The sequence below is a fragment of the Mirounga angustirostris genome, unplaced genomic scaffold (genome assembly GCF_029215605.1).
Source record: "Mirounga angustirostris isolate CCGP_5_RB_7025 unplaced genomic scaffold, mMirAng1.0.hap1 SCAF_13, whole genome shotgun sequence".
Classification (NCBI taxonomy): Eukaryota; Metazoa; Chordata; class Mammalia; order Carnivora; family Phocidae; genus Mirounga; species Mirounga angustirostris.
Genome location: NW_026991721.1, coordinates 84,717,708 through 84,737,710, shown reverse-complemented (window position 1 = coordinate 84,737,710; position 20,003 = coordinate 84,717,708). Strand labels below are relative to the sequence as shown.

The window sequence follows — 20,003 nt, the reverse complement described above, 5'->3', positions numbered from 1 at the left end:
TTAAAGCTGAAAGGGCAGAGCTCCTCTCTGGGGTTTAGGGCAGACAGAGTGTGTTATAGTGCCGAAGAGTTTGCCTCCCTGTCATTGCGGGCCTGTAGACCCCCCAGCCGCCATACTCATACTCCTCTCTTCCTGGAGAGCCCCTGACTGGGAGGAGCCTAGGAGGTAAGCTGCCGTCCTCTTTGTTGTTTTGCAGTTTTGCTTTTCCTGCTCTCGGGTGAGCGTGGGTGTGGATTCCAGTAGAGACCTGGCCTCATGTCACCTTGAGGTTCCAGACTGGGACACTTGAGGCGGGAATCAGTGGCTGGGTCCACGGTGGCATGGCAGGGCTGCCCGGGTTTACTGCCTTTTTACTTCGGGCTGGTTAAACATTGGCAGAGCGGGCGCCTGGGTGGCTCAGTTGGTTAAGCCACTGCCTTCGGCTCAGGTCATGATCCTGGAATCCCTGGATCGAGTCCCGCATCGGGCTTCCTGCTCGGCAGGGAGCCTGCTTCTCCCTCTGACCCTCCCCTCTCTCATGTGCTCTCTCTCATTCTCTCTCTCTCAAATAAATAAATAAAAAAAATCTTTAAAAGAACAAAAACAAAAACAAAAACAAAAAAACATTGGCAGAGCAAGGCCACTGGGTAGGGTGTATGGTTTCTGTGCGGCCCATAGGCTCTTCCCCCTCCGTGATCAGTGGGGACTGAAGCTGGCAGGGGCTCTCTGCACCACGCCCCAGGGCTGTGTCAGCTGAAGGAGGGGCTGCCTGTAGAAGTTGACACAGCCAATCGTGGCCCCGGGCATGGCCCTTTCTCCCCACACACGGGCGTCCACCTGCGTCAAAGATGATTCATTTAAGTGGAAAGCCTCCATGACTGGGTTTCATTTTCATTTAAACTATCAATTCTTAAGCGATACATGTGCGGTGCTGCCCAGACACGGGGATGCATGGATGAGAAGACCACTTCTCAGTTCTCCTTGCTTTTTTCTCCAAGCGGGACCTTACAAAGGGTAACCATTCTTCCCGGAGCAGGGCTGGGGAGGCTGTTGAGGGGAGGGAGAGTGTCTGAGCTGTGTTGCATTTCTCTGTTCAGAGCATGAACGGCATTGAGGAAGGTGTGGAGTTCCTGCCAGTCAACAACACCAAGAAGGTTGAGAAGCGGGGCCCGAAGCGTTGGGTGGTGCTGGTGGCCGTGCTGGTCGGCTTATTCTTGCTTTCTCTCGTGGCTTGTTTCCTGGTGTGGCACTTCCAGTGTGAGTAAAGCCAGGGGGTGGCTCTGGGACGGGTGGTTTGGGGGTGGCTGTACCTCCCCTCTCAGTGGACCGAAGCGGGGGCTACCGGTTGCGGGGGACGTGAGGGAGAGAACGGGGGGTGCAGATGGGGGGCAGATGAGGAAGGGTCCAGGGCTCTGTCTCCCCTGGCTCTTTGAAGCCATAAGGGAGAAGTGTTGGCCCAGAGGCTCATGTGTCCACTGGCCCCTCCTGGCATTCGCTCCCTGGGGGTTGCTGAGGGCAGCTTGAGGATGGCGGCGGGGACGGCGTCGCTTCCTCTGACCACCCTCCCTGTCTGGTCTCCCATAGACCGGAACGTGCGGGTTCAGAAAGTCTTCAATGGCTACCTGAGGATCACAAATGAGAACTTTCTGGATGCCTATGAGAACTCCAATTCCACTGAGTTTACAAACCTGGCCAATAAGGTGAAGGAAGCGGTGAGTCCAGCCCCTGGGCAGGGAGCCCCGTCCCTGCTGTCTGCCCTGGCACTCCCACCTCACCCGGGCCGAGAGGACACGGCTCCCTTTCCTCCCAGATCCTGGGCTGCAGGTGGCGTGGGCTTCCAGGCACCTGGGAAGGGGGCCCAGGTCCCCAGGGGGCGGAGGCGGCACAGGCCTGGGCAGGGGGTGTTGTTGCTGCTCTTTGGCCAGCCGTGAGCCTTCTCTCCTTCCCTCAGCTGAAGCTGTTATACAGTGGGGTGCCATCCCTGGGCCCCTACCACAAGGAGTCGGCCGTGACTGCCTTCAGGTGGGTGCTGGGGAGAAGGCTGGGTGGGATCAGTACAGTGTGTGTGTGTTTGGGGGACAGAGAGCTCGCAGATTGCGGGGTGATGGAGCCGCAAGGTCTGGCTTGGGGAGCAGGGCACCAGGCCCTGTTCTTCCCGTAGCTCACGGCATCGTGCTGTCTCCCGGGCAGGGGTCACTGCAGGGGCGTTGCCAGGGTGACGTGGGTGAATGCAGGTGATACGGGTGAATGCAGGTGAATGCAGTGGCCACAGACGCCGTTCAGTAATGGTGGTGACCGTGTGTTACTTTTCCAAACTTGGCTTTGGAAGGCTTCAGTGAGTCTTCATATTTTTCTTGCTCAACCAGCCTTCAACATGCTTCTTTAAAAATAGACTTTATCTCAAAAGTGCTTTTGATTTTGTTAGTTTAATTTAATCCTTATGAATGCTGTGTGGCAGGTGGCATTCGCATCCTCTCTCCGAGATGAGGAGGCAGACTTAAGAATTTGTTGCTCAGTGCGCCCAAGCTAGCGGGAGAGCTGGGTCCACAGCCCAAGGCTGCTGTCCCATTCCTAAACCCGACCTGGCCCCAGAACACGTCTGGTTGGGCGTGAGACTGAGAGTAGAGGGTCAAGGGGCAAGATGTCTGGCTTAAGGGATCAAAAGGTGGGGAAGCATAAAAGAATCTGGGGTGCGCCCCTGCCTGGAGGAAGGTCTCTTTGGGGGCCTGAGCCGTCCGGTCTGCGCCGGGCATCTGGGAGAGAGTATGGGGACAGGTGGGGTGCCCAGCACGCCCCCCCGCCCCACCCCGTGCCTCAGGCTCACCCCTCTCCCCCAGTGAGGGCAGCGTCATCGCCTACTACTGGTCCAAGTTCAGCATCCCCAAGTACCTGGTGGAGGAGGCCGAGCGTGCCATGGCCGAGGAGCGTGTGATCATACTGCCGCCCCGTGCCCGCGCCCTCAGCTCCTTCGTGCTGACCTCCGTGGTGGCCTTCCGTGAGTACAGGGACGCTAGGGGTGGGCGTGTGTTGGGCCCATCTTCGGTGGAGCAGGGCCAGGCCCTGGATCGTTGGGGGAATGGCACTCCCGAGCCAGGGCACGGAAGGGAAGACTGCCTGCTGGCCCCGCACCCCCCTCCAAGGGAGCAAGGAAGCAGGAATGAGGAAATCGACCACGCCAGTAAATACTTCATTCTCCTTCTTGTTCTTCAGCCACTGACTCCAGAACAGTACAGACCGCCCAGGACAGTAAGTATCACGCCCATCTCCCAGAGAAGAGGACTGATGTGGCCAGATGCCCCTTCAGTCAAGGGGGTCCCCAAATCATGCACACACAACCCCCCCCGTCTCTCCCAGGCCACGAGAAGCCCCCTCTTCGGTCTTTCCCGGGTCCAGGGCAGCCTGGGACATCTCGGAGGGCCTGGGTGCACCACCAGGGAGGCTCTGGGTGGCTCCCCCACGGCCGCTCTGTCTCCCACACAGACAGCTGCAGCTTTGCCCTGCACGCCCGGAGCGGGGAGCTGACCCGCTTCACCACGCCCGGCTTCCCCGACAGCCCGTACCCGGCTCGGGCCCGCTGCCAGTGGACCCTGCGGGGGGATGCCGAGTCCGTGCTGAGCCTCACCTTCCGCAGCTTTGATGTCGCGTCCTGTGACGACCGTGGCAGTGACCTGGTCATGGTGTATGACACTCTGAGCCCCGTGGAGCCGCGTGCCGTGGTGCAGTGAGTGTCCCGGGGACACAGAGGCGGGCGGGGGTGGGGTGGTGGTGGGCTTGGTGGCTGCCCACGGAGGGAAGCACAGTGTGGGCTGGAGATAGACTATGGGACTCGAGGCCCCCGCACACGTTCCAGGCAGCAGGGATCAGGTGTGTGTGGGCCTCGGCGTGAGCTCCCGCAGAGCAGCTCAGAGGCGATCTCATCAGCCGTGGCCAGGGTGAGGAAGACTCAGCGCCCCCTCGGTGCCCGCGAGCTGGGTGCGCTTCCTTTCCTCGCCAGCGTGGAGGTGCAGACCCCACTTTATTACACTCACTTATGTTGAGGCCGATGGATCAGGATTGAAAAAATCAGGATCTTTTCAATGATCACTTGTTCCTGACAGTTCCCAAGAGGAGGGGCAGTCCCCAGGTGTGGGGCCACATGGGGAAGCCCCAGGGTCAGTCAGGAGGCAGAGGGGGCTGGGGGGAAACAGGGGCCAGAGCCTTTGTCATGGTTTCCGGGAAAGGCAAGGCCAGGCCTTGTATGCAGGTTAAGAATTGGCTGGTTCAAATAATTCCAGTGGGTTCTGGGGCACAGGGCCATCTCTGGTTGTCTGGGACCTGGTTGTGGGGTGATTAGGGCCACCTCCATTAGGGTGGGTGGTCGCCTGGAGGGAAGAGCCCCATGGAGGAGGTGGTTGGGGTGTGGGCTCTGGATTGAGGGGTGTTTGCATGTGAAAGGCTTGCCCAAGGGTGAGTGGGAATTGGCTAGTCCTGGGAGGGGCAGTGTCTCCAGAGTCAGCAAGGCCCCAGTGGCCAAAGCATCAGGATTACAGGAAATAAAGGCATCATACACCTGCTGAGGAGGTGGGGGTGCCCAGATGGCCACCCCCACCCCCAACAGGATGGAGCGCGCCTCTCACAGCGCTGCGGGTGGGGGTGGACTGCCCCCTCCTCAGCTCTCCCTGACTCAGTGGGCCAGAGCCTTCCCTTGCTGTCTGCAGAAATGAGCTGGGCAGACGTTTTGTGATAAATAATGGGCTAGAATTCAGGCTCCAAACAGGATAGAACCATCTGCCGCCACAGCTCAGCAGCCAGGTCTCCAGGCTGAACACCCTTTTTCTGCAAGGTTTCTTTCCTTCTCTCTAGTACAACTGTACAACAAAATCAGCACATGGCTCTGAAAGGAAAAACTGGGAAACAGACATGCACAAAGAGCACAAACCTCAATCATAATCTTACTATCTAGAAGTAATCACTGTGAGATTTGTGATATACGTTCTTCACTCTTTTTGCTGTGTATGGGTACATTTGTGTACAGATTTAAAAATAGGATTGTGGGGCGCCTGGGTGGCTCAGTCATTAAGCGTCTGCCTTCAGCTCAGGTCATGATCCCAGCGTCCTGGGGGGAAGCCTGCTTCTCCCTCTCCCACTCCCCCTGCTTGTGTTCCCTCTCTCACTGTGTCTCTGTCAAATAAATAAATGAAATCTTTAAAAAAAAATAAAAATAGGATTATAGGGCACATTTGGTTTTGCTATTTGCTTCTTAAAACTGAAGTATATCATGATGCTCTTTCCGAATCAGTAAGCTCGTTTCTGTCATTTGTAATGGTCGCATAATGTGGCGTTCTTGTGTGGAAGCATCGGGACATATTCCTTGGCTGCGTCGGTTCCAGAGCCAGGATGCCTGAGTTTTGTTTTCAGCCCAGTCACTTATTAACTGTGGATCCTTGGGCAAGTTATATCACCTCTCTGTGCCTCGGTTTCCTGGTCTGTAAAGGGGGGATTATAGTATTTACTTAGAGTTGTTAGGAAGAACGCCTGAGTGAATAGATACATAGCACTAAGCAGTGCCTGGCATGTTCCTAAGTGGTGTTGGTGCCCTTCCTGTTACTATTATTGTTATTATTTACCTCATCGTTGAATGAATCTTCTGTGGTCAGGTAGTCGAGGTTTCCGAGTTTTTGCTGTTTGTTTAAAAGACAGTCTTACAACTAAATCCTTAGTCAGGTCGTTTTTGCAGGGAGGGGCTTTGGAGTGACCCCACCCTTGGCCTTTTGTGGATGGGACCGGGGTTAGGGACGCTGGGCTTCTTTGTGCTCTCGGTAACACGCACCCCTTCTGCCCCCCCACAGGCTGTGTGGCACCTACCCTCCCTCCTACAACCTGACCTTCCTCTCCTCCCAGAATGTCCTGCTCGTCACGCTGATCACCAACACCGAGCGGCGACACCCTGGCTTTGAGGCCACGTTCTTCCAGCTGCCTAAGCTGAGCCGTAAGGAAGGGCACAGCGGGGCAGAGGAGGGACCGATCCGGGGGGCGGGCCTGAGCCCACGAGGCGCAGGACAAACCCTTCGGCTGGTGAACTGGCCTTGGCCGGTGACAGAGGTGGGAACCTTCAGCCACGGGGCCTTTTGCCTCTCATGTGGGTCGGAAGCCCTCCCTGAAGGGGTCGGACTCCCAGCACTCACACTTTCCAGCCACTGGTTGCGGGCTGTGCAAGTGCCCAGGCACGCAGCTTGAGAGAAGGGAGGGCCGGCTCTGCCGGGGTCCTCGATCCTCAGGCTCTTTCTCCTGCCTTTCCTTTCAGGCTGTGGAGGCTACTTACGTGGCACCCGTGGGACGTTTAGCAGCCCCTACTATCCTGGCCACTACCCGCCCAACGTGAACTGCACGTGGGACATTGAGGTAGGAGCTGTGGGGCGCCCTTGCGAGGAGAAAGGGGGAGGGGGGAGGAGGTGGAAGCGGGAGAGAGGGCGGCAGAAAGTGGGGGGGGAGGGGGGGAGGAGGCGGAAGCGGGAGAGAGGGCAGGAGAGCTCAAGGGGGAGGGAAGACAAGAGAGAGGGCTGCTCTAGGATGGCAAGTGAGGAAGGGCAAGGAGAGGGACATGGGCTCCTTTAGCAGCTCCCAAACAGCAAGTAGCTAAAGCCTTGCAGGGTGGGACAGGGTGGAGGAGGGCTGATCTTACGGCGTCCCCAAGACTCAAATCCTAGCTCTTGATCAGCGGCCGCCTGACGGACCTCGGGCCAGTCACCCCACCTGTCAGTGCCTCAGCTTGCTCCTGGGTAAGAGGAGAGTAACGGTGTCCGCCTCTCAGAGGTGAAGTCGCAGAATGCGCGTGAGGCGTGGAGAAAGCGCTTGCTGGACGGCAGCGAGACGAGAGTCTTGCCACCCGGGCCGCCCCTCACGCCCTCCGAGTCAGTGACCCGGCTCGCCTTCCTTTCTTCCACGATGCCGGGAGGACCTCCAGCTTTCTTTAGGAATAGAAGAGCGTCTCTTGCCTCTGAGGCTAGAAGTTCTTCCAAACGTCCAACCTGAGGCCCTCCTGCTGTGTGTTCCGTATTGCCCACACGGGTCGGAGAGAAAAAACGCAGCAGCCGTGCCGTGTGCCATGGTCCCCCAGCGCCCGTGGCCAGCAGCACGCCGCGTCCCTGGGTTTAGGAGGAGGGAAGGACGCAGCAGACCCCCCAGCAGCATCTCCCTCCTTAGGTGCCCAACAACCAAAATGTGAAAGTGCTCTTCAAGCTCTTCTACTTGGTGGAGCCCAACATTCCCCCGGGCTCCTGCCCCAAGGACTACGTGGAGGTCAACGGGGAGAAGTGAGTGCCCTGGAACAGTGCCGTGCTGGAGGGGCAGGGGTGCCCCCAGCCCCTCCGGATCCCCTCCTTACCCTTGACCGCACCCTGCAGGTACTGTGGAGAGAGGCCCCAGTTTGTAGTTACCAGCAGGAGCAGCAGGATCACAGTGCGCTTCCACTCCGATCAGTCTCACACCGACACGGGTTTCCTGGCCGAGTACCTCTCCTATGATTCCAGTGACCGTGAGTACACGTCTCTAGAAGGAGGAACCTGGCTAGGGGGACTGGCTCGCAGCGAACCTCTGCTCTGTGTCTTCCTAGCACTGTGCTTCCCTGAGTCTGAGATACCAGAGAGTGCAAGGTGCATATCACTCCTGTGGCCTTTGGAGGGATAAAATAAAAGGCTGCCATAAATGCATTTCTTGGCAAAGGTGGGCAGGGAATGCTGGTACAGACCGTGCCCTCGAGTCCCTGTGGGAGGCCCCGGAGCCCGAGGGCCCCCGGGTTCCTTTGGGCCATCTGTGCCTGTGTTTCAGCATGGCCACGCCTCTGCCGATCCGTGCCTGTCTTTGTGGCCTTTTAGCCCCTTGGGGAATGGCAGCGTAATTCTGAGACACGGGAGAAGATCCTGGGGCAGGACTTGTCACATGAACTACCCCGAGCTCTGAAAATTCTGCAGTCTCTATCTAAGAGATGGGGCAGTTTCTGTGGCCTTTAGTTTCCCTGTCTGCTATGTGCAGAGAAGTTCGTCCGCATCCATGGTGACTTTTTGTGTCAGCCCCACGTCAGAGAGTAACCTTCCGGGAGACATTTTAACGACACACGAGAATCCAAATTTAAGTTAAAACGCAACTGCACGGCTCACCACCCAGAGTGTAACTGGCCGACCGAAGCCCTTTGATAAGTAGCGAAGCACCAATGAGGCACACAGGTGAAGGCCCCACCTTCCGGGCCAGGCTCACCCCCATCCACCCTCAGCTCCGTCCCCGGCCTCACGATGTCGGTTGGTGGACACATTCTAATTGCAGAAACACGGAAATGTGGGAAAAGCCTTAGAAGTAAGGAAATCTCGGGATGCCATTTGGCACTTGGATAGGATGCGTACGTCATCCATCCGCTGAGCTTCGGTTGCTCCGTGCTGGGCAGGGGGAGCCTGGCACTTGGGGCCATGTAGCCGGCAACGACACAGGGCAGGAGAGCCAAGTGCACACCCAGCCAGCCTCTCTCCACTTTGTCTGGAGCTCCCTGGGGCTTGGTCACTGGCAGTCAGGAGGGGCCCCTCGCTGTGGGTCTGCGGCTGGCCCTTCCGTGCTGGCTGTAGGTTCTAGGAACCCCACTTGCCACAGCTGGGTGGGGCTGGGACACCCCTGCCCTCGGTGCCAACCGCAGCCCGCTCCTCTCTACACTGAGGGCTGGACGGGGAAGAGTTTTCTGTTTGGTCCTCAGTGTGGCGGTGAGGGTGGCCCCGAGGGAGGGCAGCCGGCGTGGGAGGCGGGGCTGGTGGCCGTGGACTTGAGGCCTGCCCTCTCCCTTGCAGCGTGCCCGGGTAAGTTCATGTGTAGCACGGGGAGGTGTATCCAGAAGGAGCTGCGCTGTGACGGTTGGGCGGACTGCACGGACTACAGTGACGAGCTCAACTGCCGTGAGTCCCCTCTGCCCATGCCGTGCCCCGCTCCTGGACGCCGTCCCCACCCCCCACGCCCCGTGTAGACCTCACGCCCCACCCCTCCTTCCGCGGTTTGGGTATTTCTGCAGAGTAGAGTAGAGAATTTCTGCAGTACCAGGCTCAGCTTCCATAGCTTGGGACGCCGGGATGCCCCAGAACCAACCCCCACCCCCCCAGCAGGGAAAGGGGTCCCCAGGCAGCTGTCTGGTCGCGCCTATTTCCCTGGGAAGCAGTGAGCAATGATTACTGTCAGAGCGAGGGCCCGGAGCCCAGCTGCATGCTACCCCTTACTCCCTTTAGAATGCAATGCCACCTACCAGTTCACATGCAAGAACAAGTTCTGCAAGCCCCTCTTCTGGAGGTGTGACAGCATCAACGACTGTGGGGACAACAGCGACGAGCTGGAGTGCAGTGAGTGTGGGGTGGGGCTGGACCGGCCTCCCTGCAGCCCACCCTCAGCAGGGGCCGTCGAGCCGCTGCTGAGTGTTGGTGCATCCCACCCCCAGGCTGTCCGGCTCAGACCTTCAGGTGTGGCAGTGGGAAGTGCATCCCACAGAACCAGCAGTGTGACGGGACGGACAACTGTGGCGACGGCTCCGACGAGGCCACGTGTGCCCTCGGTGAGGCCTGGTGGGAACAGGAAGGAAGGAAGCCGCCGTGAGCACATTCACGCTGCAGGGGGTCCCAAGTTTAACAAACACAAACCACCCTAGGTGTTAAGTGTGATGAGAAAGTGCGTCAGTAGGGGGAGAATCTTCCGGAAGGTGGAGAACCTTTGACGAGGCTGGGAGGACACGGGCATGGGTGCGGATGGGTGGGACAGGCTTGATGAGGAGCATAAGGAGGATGGGTCATTAGGTTTTGGTTGGGTGCTGCAGAGGAATTGATTGCCTGCCCCTTGTACTCCTTCTTGAACAGTGAGAACTGTTGCCTGCTCCAAACACACCTATCGCTGCCAGAACGGGCTCTGTTTGAGCAAGAGCAACCCCGAGTGTGATGGGAAGAAGGACTGTAGCGATGGCTCAGATGAGAAGAATTGTGGTGAGCAGGGCCGCTGCATACAGTTGTGCAGGTTGTTCACTGTGCAAGGCACATACAGAGGTGGAACTCATGCCAGTGCCTCACTCACCTAGCTCTGCCCTAGTGAGAGGGTGTGTTTGCCTGGGGGAAAGGATGACTTTGCTGATTGGCACAGAGGCACTGTGATCCTGGAGGCAGGGCCCGGGGCCGCCAGCCTGTCAGTGCCTCTGTGGCAGAGCTGACGTCCTGGCCAAGGTGCTGGGCTGGCCCCTGCTGGCCATCCTGCCTGGAAGAGAGAGGGCACAGCCTGCCGGAGCAGCCGGCAGGGTTTTGCCCCCAGCACACCCATGCTTTAGTTTGCGGCTTCGGGTGTATTTCAGAAGCGCTGGCCATAGGTTGAATCTGAGCGCAGCTATAGCCGTTCTGTGATGTCACGCCACCCATCCGCTGTTTCCTCTGAGAGCTGTGCCCGTCAGCAGTCAGCAAGGAAATCTAGGCAAATGACACTCAAATTAAATCCAAGCAAACCGGCAGATGTCTGAAGGCCTCTAAATGCATTTGGACAGGGATGGGGGGCTGGGAGTGTGAGGGTTTTGGGTTTGGAAGGAGGGAGAGGGGCCGGGGGAATGTCAGTAGGGGTCTCTGAGTCTCTGAGATATTTGTAGGGGGTCCCACGAAAAGGTGACTGCCTCACACGGCCCCTTGCTGAGCCTGGCGCGGGGAAGGGGGCGGGGGGCTGGTGCCCCCACCTGACTCTCTGACCTGTGCGTTTTCTGCGCCTCCCAGACTGTGGGCTGCGGTCATTCTCCAGGCAGTCCCGGGTCGTCGGGGGCACGAATGCTGACGAAGGTGAGTGGCCCTGGCAGGTCAGCCTCCATGTCCTGGGCCAGGGCCACGTGTGCGGGGCTTCGATCATCTCTCCCAACTGGATGGTGTCAGCAGCTCACTGCTTCATCGACGACAGAGAATTCAGGTGGGCCGCTGGCTGGGAGGGGTTCTCCTTGTGTTTTCTGGGCTTGGAAAGCCCCCGGTGTGTAAGTCATGCCAGGGCGGATGGCGCTGCGACAGGACCAGGAGGGGTGGCAGACCCCCCAGGATGGGGCTTAATAACAGTCATCACAAAAACAGACCCCTGTTAGGTGCGCCCTCTCCGTAAAGCAGTATCTCAGTGCCTCTCCTAACAACCTGGTTAGGTGGGTCTGGTTATGTCCCCATTCTACAGAAACGGGGGTTCAGAGAGGTCAGGGCGTGTGCTTGCGGGCGTGTAGCTGGGGAGCGGCACAGGCAGGCTCGAGCCTGGGTGTGCGGGTTCCAAGGCATGTGTGGGTGGTCTGTGCACCGGGCCGCCCTGGGACCGGTTCAGACTCACATTCACGCTCCAGCTCTGCTTGCCCAGTGGCCGTGGGCTGGTGTTTCACACTTCCTGGGCCTCGGGTTCTTCCGTAGGAACAGCGACACCGTGAGTTCTTATCCCTGGAGGCCCGAGAGTACTGTGCTCGTGCACCTGAAACCCTGAGCTCTGCACCTGGCACACAGTGCGCTCTGCCCGCTGGGCCTCGGGCCTACGGGCAGGGTCCAGCCTGGCCCAGGGGAGGTCACTGAGGAAGGGTCCTGCTGGCATCTCAGGAAGGGAGGGCAGGGCAGCGGGAGGGGGGAGCCTGACCAGCTCCTTGTGTCTTCGAGTCAGCCGGCCCAGGCCCTGTGGCTACTGGCCAGGGAGGAAGTCTGGTGGGACAGCCTCCTCTGAGGGGAGCGGACCTTCCAGGGGCTCCCCATCCTCAGTGCCTTCTGCCGGGCACGTACCCTTCTGCCAGAGGCAGCTGTGAGAGGTGACTGGGCTGCCACAGTCACCCTCTTGCGGGGAGGAGAGAAGAAGCACTGTGAAGTCTCAGGAGAGCCAGGGCCTAGGACACCGAAACACAGGTGTTGAGCATGGCCGGGCAGGTGCCCATAGGCACGCGTGATGGCGGTGACCGCAGAGGTCCGGAGGGAGCAGGTCAGGGCCGTGGTCCCCGGGGCCCTGCTGGGCTGAAGGGCAGCCTCGTCCCGCCCAACTGCCCTCCCTCTTATTTTCTCATACTCTGCTCTACCCTGGGCAGAGATCATTTGATTCCTTTTTGGGGTGATGGGAGCTTACTTAAGAATTTTGTAAAAGAAACTATCTCGGGATCCAGACGAGTTGCAGAGATAGTACGGCGTTCCCGCGTACCCTCACCCAGTTTCTCTCGTGGGCGGGGTGCGTCTGTCAGCACTGAGGACCCCCTGGGCCCTGCCATGAACACCACCACAGGCTCTGGTGGCGTCCCGTGGGGTTTATTCTCAGATCCTCTCTGCTGCAGGAGCCAGTCCACGTTACCACTTCGCACTGTTGTCCCCTGTCCCCAGTCTCCGATCCGCGACAGTTGCTCAGTCAGTCTGCTTTGTTTTTGTGATCTTGACAGTTCGAAGGCCAGGGGTCCTGTAGAATGCCCCCCCACCCCAGTCTGGGTTTGTCTGATGTTCTTGTCATGATTAGACTGCGCCTCTGAGTGTCTGGAAAGAATATCACATGCCATCAGTGGGCACGGGCTACCAGCCTGACTTATCACCGGTAACGCGAATCCTCCGCTGGTTGAGATAGTGTTTGCCAGGCTGCCTCGCGGTGAAGGCCCCCTTTCTTTATTCTTTGGAAGTGAGCCAGTTTGGAATTCTTCTGTGAGGAAGCTTTGTCCCTTCGCTTCCATTTATTTATTTAGTTAGCTATTTCTATTCGTATGGACTCATGTTTATTTACATTTCTTTGGATTGTAATCCAATGCCCTGATACACTTTGTTGCTCAGATTGTTCCAGATTCGACCATGGCACTCTCTCCCAGGTTGGCTCTTGTGTCCCTTTGATCTGCCCCCATTCTTTTGTTCTTTTGAGCCACTTCCATGCTTTCTGACCCTACCAGGTGCTCTAGGCCTGTCTTGTATTTTCCCTGGCCCAGGCCTGGAATGAGCCATTCCCGGGGTGGGAATCCTGTTATCGGAGGACAGCGAGACCGGGCCCCATATCCTCAGTGTTACTGCAATCCCACTGCGTCTAGACCCTCAGCAGGGCGAGCCAGGATCTCCATGTATGGTCCCCGTGCCCTCTGTTCCTTCTCCCTCTTTCTCTTGCTTCATCACTGAATGTCTCATTTCCTTTTTCTTCATTTTCTCTTGATCATCAGTCTTACTTCCGCCAAGTGATAGTGCAGTTAATCCATTCGACACCCCCTGCTGTTATTAGCACCGGGGGACAGAGATGAATAAGCCTTCTTCCCCGCACTTCCCAGGCTTCCCAGGCTGGGGGGACGAGATACATGACACGTGCTCACGCACACACACGTACATGCGAATGCGGCAAGTGCTGTGTGGGAACTGTGCACAGGTTACCTGGGCCCGGCGTGTGGGAGTCGAGAACTCCCCCCTGGGCGGGGGATGGAGACTTAAGAGTGCCTCTGTGAGCAGGGGTGTCTGGTGTGAGTGTTGAAACCTGAGAGTGTTTGCAACTGGACAAGGTGACGCAGACCTTCCAGACAAAGAAGGGTGTGAGCAGAGGCAGGTGGGTGTGAAGTGTGCAAGAATCTGGAGGGCAGTTACTTTGGACACATTTCTGAGTTGGCAGGTGCTCGCAGGGTGTTGCTGTGGTTAAGAGCATAGCCTGCTTGGGTTCAGTCCTGTCCACGACTTACTAGCTGTGTGATCTTGGGCAAGTTACTTAGTCTCTCTGTAGTCTGAGTCCTCATCTAAGAATGGGCAGCCCTACGTTGATGGGCTGCCTGGGGGAGGAAATGACTTGACGTGTCAGCACTGAGAAGAGAGCTTGGCATGGCTACCACCAGTGCCCTCCCAACCCCACGGCAGCCCCTGGGGCGCCTCAGTGGCTGGACCTTCACACTTGGTCTCTCAGTTGCTGGTGAGCGTGTGTACCTTCAACAACTAGAGACTAAGTCTGCTCAAAGAGTCGAAGGCTGTCCTCGACCGAGGAATGTGGACTGGAGAGAAAAGACCATCCTGGCAGGCTTAATGTGAGGAACCTTCGAGAAAGAGGGGCTGGGGTTGCTGGGTGAATGGGGCCGGCAAGGGGGTGGGGGCACGGGGCTTATCATGGGCGCAGGTGACAAAGGCATGTCTGTAGCAGGTGATGAGATCACAGACAGATGATGCCAGAGGGGAGGAGGATGACTCTCCCACCCTGTCCCCCCAACCCCACCCATCCCATCCTTTCAATCGCCGGCCCTTGCCTGCTAAATATCCCAGACCATCTCTGTACTCTTTCCCCCCTCACATTGCTGCTGCCCTCTAGCAGCTGCAGCGCCCTCTACCTGATCACCCTCTTGCTTCTCAGCATGCCTGCCTGTCTCCACAAGGTGGGAGTGGTCTTTCCAAAGAGCTAATCTGATCCCATCAACCCCTTGCTTGGGGTAACTTGTAGGATAAAGCAGAAAAGGTGTAACATGACCAACAGGGCCACATTCTCTGGCCCGTGCCATCTCTCCAGGCTCAGTCTCCTGTCCTGCCCTCACAGCTTCCGTATTTTCAATTTCGGGGGGTATCTAAACATTCCCTTGGCTCTCTGTGGTCTTGCTGCTTTCTCCCCCACCTGCAGGCTTTGACTAGCCAAGTCCTATTTGATCTCCAAGGTCTTGTTCATGACATGCTTCCTCTCCCCGCCACCCGCCTCCCACCCCATACTCTGCCATAGCCTGCTGCCCATCATTCTGGAGGTCACCCATGCTGGGCTGTCATGGGTGGTTTTCATGGCTCCCTCCCCGAGGACGCGGTACACTTGGAGGTTAGGTCTCATGCAGTTCCTGGAACACCATAGATGGTTGGGAGAAGTCAGAAAGGGTAAGGCAGAATTAATGCAGATACAGAATGCCTGGCTGATCTGGTGGGTCTTGGAATCATTTCGGGCTGTTAAAAACGGCTCTCACAAAAGAAGTTTTCAGGAAGTTCTCATCTGGTAGCAACAGATTAAAAAGACCGGAGGCAAAAAGACCGGTTTGGAGGCTAGTGCTGCCGTCCGGGTGTAAGGTTCTGCAGGGAGGTGGCAGCAGGAACGGAGAGGAGGGGATAGAGGCGCGGGCTAGCGGAGGGCGGGGCTAGCGGAGGGCGGGGCTAGCGGAGGGCGGGGCTAGCGGAGGGGCGGGCTAGCGGAGGGGCGGGCTAGCGGAGGGCGGGGCTAGCGGAGGGCCGGTGAGCTGGGCTTCAGGGGCAGGGGGAGAGAGACAGTGGAGGAGGAGGTAGGGTTCAGAGCCCCGAGGAGAGAAGGCGCCGTGCCAGGACCTTTTAGCACTGGCCACTTCACTAGCCTCTTGACTCTCTTGATAGGCTGGATAAAGTGAAGCTGATCTTCGTGCTTTTCTTCCTCATGCAGACTTTCTATTTTAAAGATAGACTTTTCCCAATTTTTTATTTTGAAAAAATTTTCAAACCTACAAAAAAATTGCAAATATAATGAAGGAAAAAATGACAGTGAATACCCTCGTACCCTTTATCTACATTCACTACCTGTTGAATTTGACCACATTTGTTTTATTTCTCTCTCTTTACACACGCACGTTTTTCTGAACTGTCTCCGAGTTGGGTGCAGCCATGATGACACCTGTCCCCAAGTACCTCAGCTCGTGTCTCCCAACAACGAGAGCTCCCCCCCATACCCACAATATGGGAATCACCTCCAGAAACAACTGTGGACACAGAACTAGTGGCAAGCACGTCTTTCATGCTTCAGGTGTCCCCCAGTGACTCAGATATTGTCTTTTGTAGCCTTTTTTTTTTTTTTTTAAATCTAGGATCCAGTCAAGGGTTGTGCTCTGTACTAGTCCTTAGTTTTCTTTAGTCTCTTAAATTTATTTATTTATTTATTTTTATTATTATTTTTTAAACATTTTATTTATTCATTTGAGACAGATACAGAGAGAGAGAGAGTGAGAGAGCATGAGTAGGGGAGAGGCAGAGGGAGAGGGAGAAGCAGGCTCCCAGCCGAGCCAGGAGCCAGATGTGGAGCTCGATCCCAGGACCCTGGGATCATGACCTGAGCCGAAGGCAGATGCTTAACCATCTGAGCCACCCAAGCGCCCCTAGTCTCTTAAATTTAGAACAGTTCCCCTAAACCTTTATTTTTTTAAAAATTTATTATTATTTTTTAGGCATTGCATGTTTGAAAAGTCCAGGCTGGTTATTTTGCAGAATGTCTCTCAGTTTGGATTTTTTGATTGTTTTTTCATGGTTAGAGTTAGGTTAAACTTTTTTTTCCCCCGGAGAACACTATATAGGTGATGCTGTGTCCTAGCCCATTGGTGGGAATGGCTGGGAGGATAGTCTGATCACTTGGTTAAGGTGTGGTCCACGGCTTTCATCCATTATAAGCGTGCCCCCCCCTTGTTATGAATAATCTTGGATGACACTTTGAGTCAGTGTGAATATCATGTTGTTTCTCTTTGGAGAGGGAGAGAGAGAGGGGCGGGGAGGGGCAGAGGGAGAAGGAGAATCTTAAGCAGGCTCCATGCCCAGTGTGGAGCCTGTTGTGGGACTCGATCTCACGACCCTGAGATCATGACCTGAGCCAGAATCAAGAGTCACACGTTCAACTGACTAAGCCCCCTAGGAGCCCCCCTGGCAATCTTTTACCCAGTGTTTTTAGCATCCATCGATGATTCTTGCTGGTGTTGGTTATTGCCAAGGTAGATGCGAAATGCGATTTCTTGTTATATTGTTTCTTCTGTATTTATTAGCTAGTGTTCTTCTGTAAAGAGTGGCTTTCCTTCTGCCCTTACAGATTCAGGATGGACTCATGGATTCCCCTCCCCCTTTTATATTACTCAGCATGCACAGTACTTTAATCCTGTTGTTCATTTTGATGTTTGGATGGTCCTGATAACTGGCTCAATGATTGTTTGAGCACTCACGTGCTTACTTCTGGTAAAACAAAATGTTCCAAGGTCGCTTTATGCCTTCCGTGCTTCAGACCTGAAATCAACCATTTCTCCAGGGAGCCTTGGTTCCTTTTAATGGAGAAGAATATATAGAAACCAAGTTCTGGGTGTTATTGGGGATGTCATTGCTTTGGGGCCATTTTTTGGGAGAAATCCTGAGCTTTGATTGCTACCTCTGATTGCACTCCCTCCTCCCCTACTCCCTTTTCCCGCACCAGAAATTGGCTCCCAGCAATGGCAGTGTGTTATCTTTACTCGTGCAGTCCCCCAGTATACATGATACAGTTCAGAATTGCTACACTTGTCCCACCACCAACGGCAAACCTAGTAGATGAAGTTCAGTCTACTTTCCAATTCATTTTGTTCTTAGAACACGTACCACTGTGTTAAAAAAGTATTTGTGCTGAGTTCTGTGTTTTTCTTTCTGTGAAAGATCACATCGCTAAGAAATGTGTTTTTGGTAATCAGATTAAAAATCTCTTACAAGAGGGAAACAAGGAGGTACAGGGGGCTGAGTGCTGTGGGCGGCTGAGGAGCCACGCAGAAGCCACAGCCCCGTCCACGGTCCGGGCAGTGGCAGGTCCGTGCTCAGGCAGCTGTCCGGCCCCTCTCGCAGCTACTCTGACCACACGCTGTGGACCGCCTTCCTGGGCCTGCACGACCAGAGCAAGCGCAGTGCCACCGGGGTGCAGGAGCTCGGCCTCAAGCGCATCATCGCCCACCCGTTCTTCAACGACTTCACCTTCGACTATGACATTGCCCTGTTGGAGCTGGACAAGCCGGCCGACTACAGCAGCTCCGTGAGGCCCATCTGCCTGCCCGAATCGTCGCACAGCTTCCCCGCCGGCAAGGCCATCTGGGTCACGGGCTGGGGCCACACCCAGGAAGGAGGTGAGCGGGCGCGGGGGTTGGCTGGTGGGGGGAGTGGGGGGCGGGGCTGGCGGCCGCTGGGCCGCCCCCACTTCTCTCTGCCTGGCGGGGCCGGGTTGTTCAGGAGTGAAGTGCAGGCTGGGCTCCGGGTGGAAGGCCTGGCCATGCCGCTGAATTTATCTGAGTGACCTTGGCGGTTGCTTAAACTCTGAGCCTGTTTCTTCACCTGTGAAGTGAGGGTAAGGCACCTTCCCAGATGGTGCTCCGTGAACGTAAGGACACTGGTGGGAGCGCTGTGTGACGCAGGGGGCCTGGCAAGCTGGGCCCGTGTCAGGTCCTGGGGCGGGAGCCCGGCCTCCTCGGCCCTTCTGCCTCCATCTGAAGGCACGTTCGTTGGTCAATGGCAAAGGGGAAAAATCAGTTATCACAGTGCGACAGCACATTGTGGCAAATCTGTAGAATAGACAGAGGAAATAGGGAAAGAACCCGACTTAACACAACCCCGGAGCCGCTGCGTGGTGCTTTCCGTCGCTCTCCTGTTTCTCGTTTCCCACACCCCGTTCCCACGCGAACGTCCGATCTGTCACCGGTCGCCCAGTTCCTTGAGCATTTGTCAGCCACGGGCAGTGGGGTTGTGTCCGGAGATTTGCTAGTGAGGTCACTGCCGTGGGAGAGCCTGGAAGGGGGCCCTGGCCGATGCACAGGCCGGTCGGGGCGCCACGGCCCGGCTCAGCCTCGTCCCGCACTCCTGCCCCCCGCCCCCCAGGCTCGGGCGCGCTGGTCCTGCAAAAGGGCGAGATCCGCGTCATCAACCAGACGACCTGTGAGAGCCTGCTCCCGCAGCAGATCACCCCGCGCATGATGTGCGTGGGCTACCTCAGCGGCGGCGTGGACGCCTGCCAGGTGCGCGCGGGGCGGGGCCCGAGGTAGGGGGCGGGGCCCGAGGTAGGGGCGGGGCCCGAGGTAGGGGGCGGGCCCAGGGCGCGGGCGCGGGCGCGGGCGCGGGCGCGGGCGCGGGCGGGCACTCAAACAACGAGGCGCTGGTCTCCCCGCAGGGCGACTCCGGGGGCCCCCTGTCCAGCGTGGAGGCCGACGGGCGGATTTTCCAGGCCGGCGTGGTGAGCTGGGGTGACGGCTGTGCTCAGAGGGACAAGCCCGGCGTGTACACGAGAATCTCTGAATTTCGGGACTGGATTAAAGAGCAGACTGGGGTGTAGATGCAGGGGCCATCGTTGGGCCACCCCAACGTGCACACCTGCGGGCCAAGGACAGGATCGCTAACCGCACCCCTGACTTGAGCTCCCCAGAACCCCAGACTGTGAACCGAATCCCCAGGACTCTGGAGAGGGTGCCTCGACCTGGAAAACTTCCCTCTTCCCTCACCTCCGAAGCAGAGGATGGGAGGTGGGGAGGGAGGACACTGGCAGGGCCAAGGGGCACAGGCTTGAAGACACAGCCTCTCCCCTCCAGTCCCAAACTGGGCTGAGGCTCGTCTGGACAATCTTTGGGCTCTGCCTCTCTGATACAGGAGCGGCTGTGATGTTGCTTTTGGACCCCCAGGATGGGGCTGGTGGGGGCACTGTAGGCTCCTAGGGTCACACTGTTCAGGAGACCCAGGCCAGAGGACCTTGGAAAACACATGGGTCTAAAATCTGAATTTTTACCAGCTCCTAGGGTGGGCTTCAGTGTATGTATTTGTGTGTATGAGTAAACTGTTTTTAGGTACATTTTTTTTTCTCACTGGACTTGATGGGCTCTCCTTCCTCCGAGCCCCAGTTGCAAGCAGTAAACTGGGTTTAAATTCCCATCAGCACAGACCCTGGAGTCAGGCTAAGAGCAGAGGCCACAGTACCCTGTGGCCTCCAGGCCAGCAAGGGATGCTATGTTTTGCTTCTGAGACCAAGGCCTGGTGCCCTGAAAGGAGGGGTGTGCAGGGCAGAGGGGGGCTGGCGGTGAGGCATGGGGTGGGAAGGGTGTGCCGTGGCTGCCTAGCCTGGGCACCCTAGGAGAGGGAGGAGCTGTGTGTCCCAGGAAGAAAGGAGGAGGTGGGGCCAGGAGGAGGTGGGGCTTTCCCTTGGGCAGCGAGGTGATCAAGTGAGTTCTGTGTACGCGTGTGTGTGCTTGTGCACACAGACATGAGGGCGGGCACGATGTCGAGGCTGTCCAGTGTGGGCTGAGCAGATGGTCCCTGAGCCTTGCAGGAGGGATGGTGCTTTGCTTAAGTGTTCTCATGTCTCCAGTGTACCTTTGG

At 57.1% G+C, this 20,003-nt stretch overlaps 1 protein-coding gene across 1 annotated transcript; it reads left to right on the top strand.

Moving 5' to 3' along the window:
• The first annotated feature begins 1,079 nt into the window (after positions 1-1,079).
• On the top strand, positions 1,080-19,468 carry ST14 (ST14 transmembrane serine protease matriptase). Its single transcript, XM_054511737.2, has 18 exons — positions 1,080-1,236; positions 1,564-1,691; positions 1,931-2,001; positions 2,817-2,974; positions 3,190-3,225; positions 3,460-3,700; positions 5,808-5,947; positions 6,263-6,360; positions 7,162-7,271; positions 7,362-7,492; positions 8,787-8,891; positions 9,216-9,326; positions 9,422-9,535; positions 9,834-9,956; positions 10,722-10,908; positions 17,499-17,773; positions 18,519-18,655; positions 18,808-19,468. Exons 1-18 carry the CDS (start codon positions 1,080-1,082, stop codon positions 18,967-18,969), a joined length of 2,484 nt encoding a protein of 827 aa, XP_054367712.2. The 3' UTR covers positions 18,970-19,468.
• Positions 19,469-20,003: the final 535 nt, after the last annotated feature.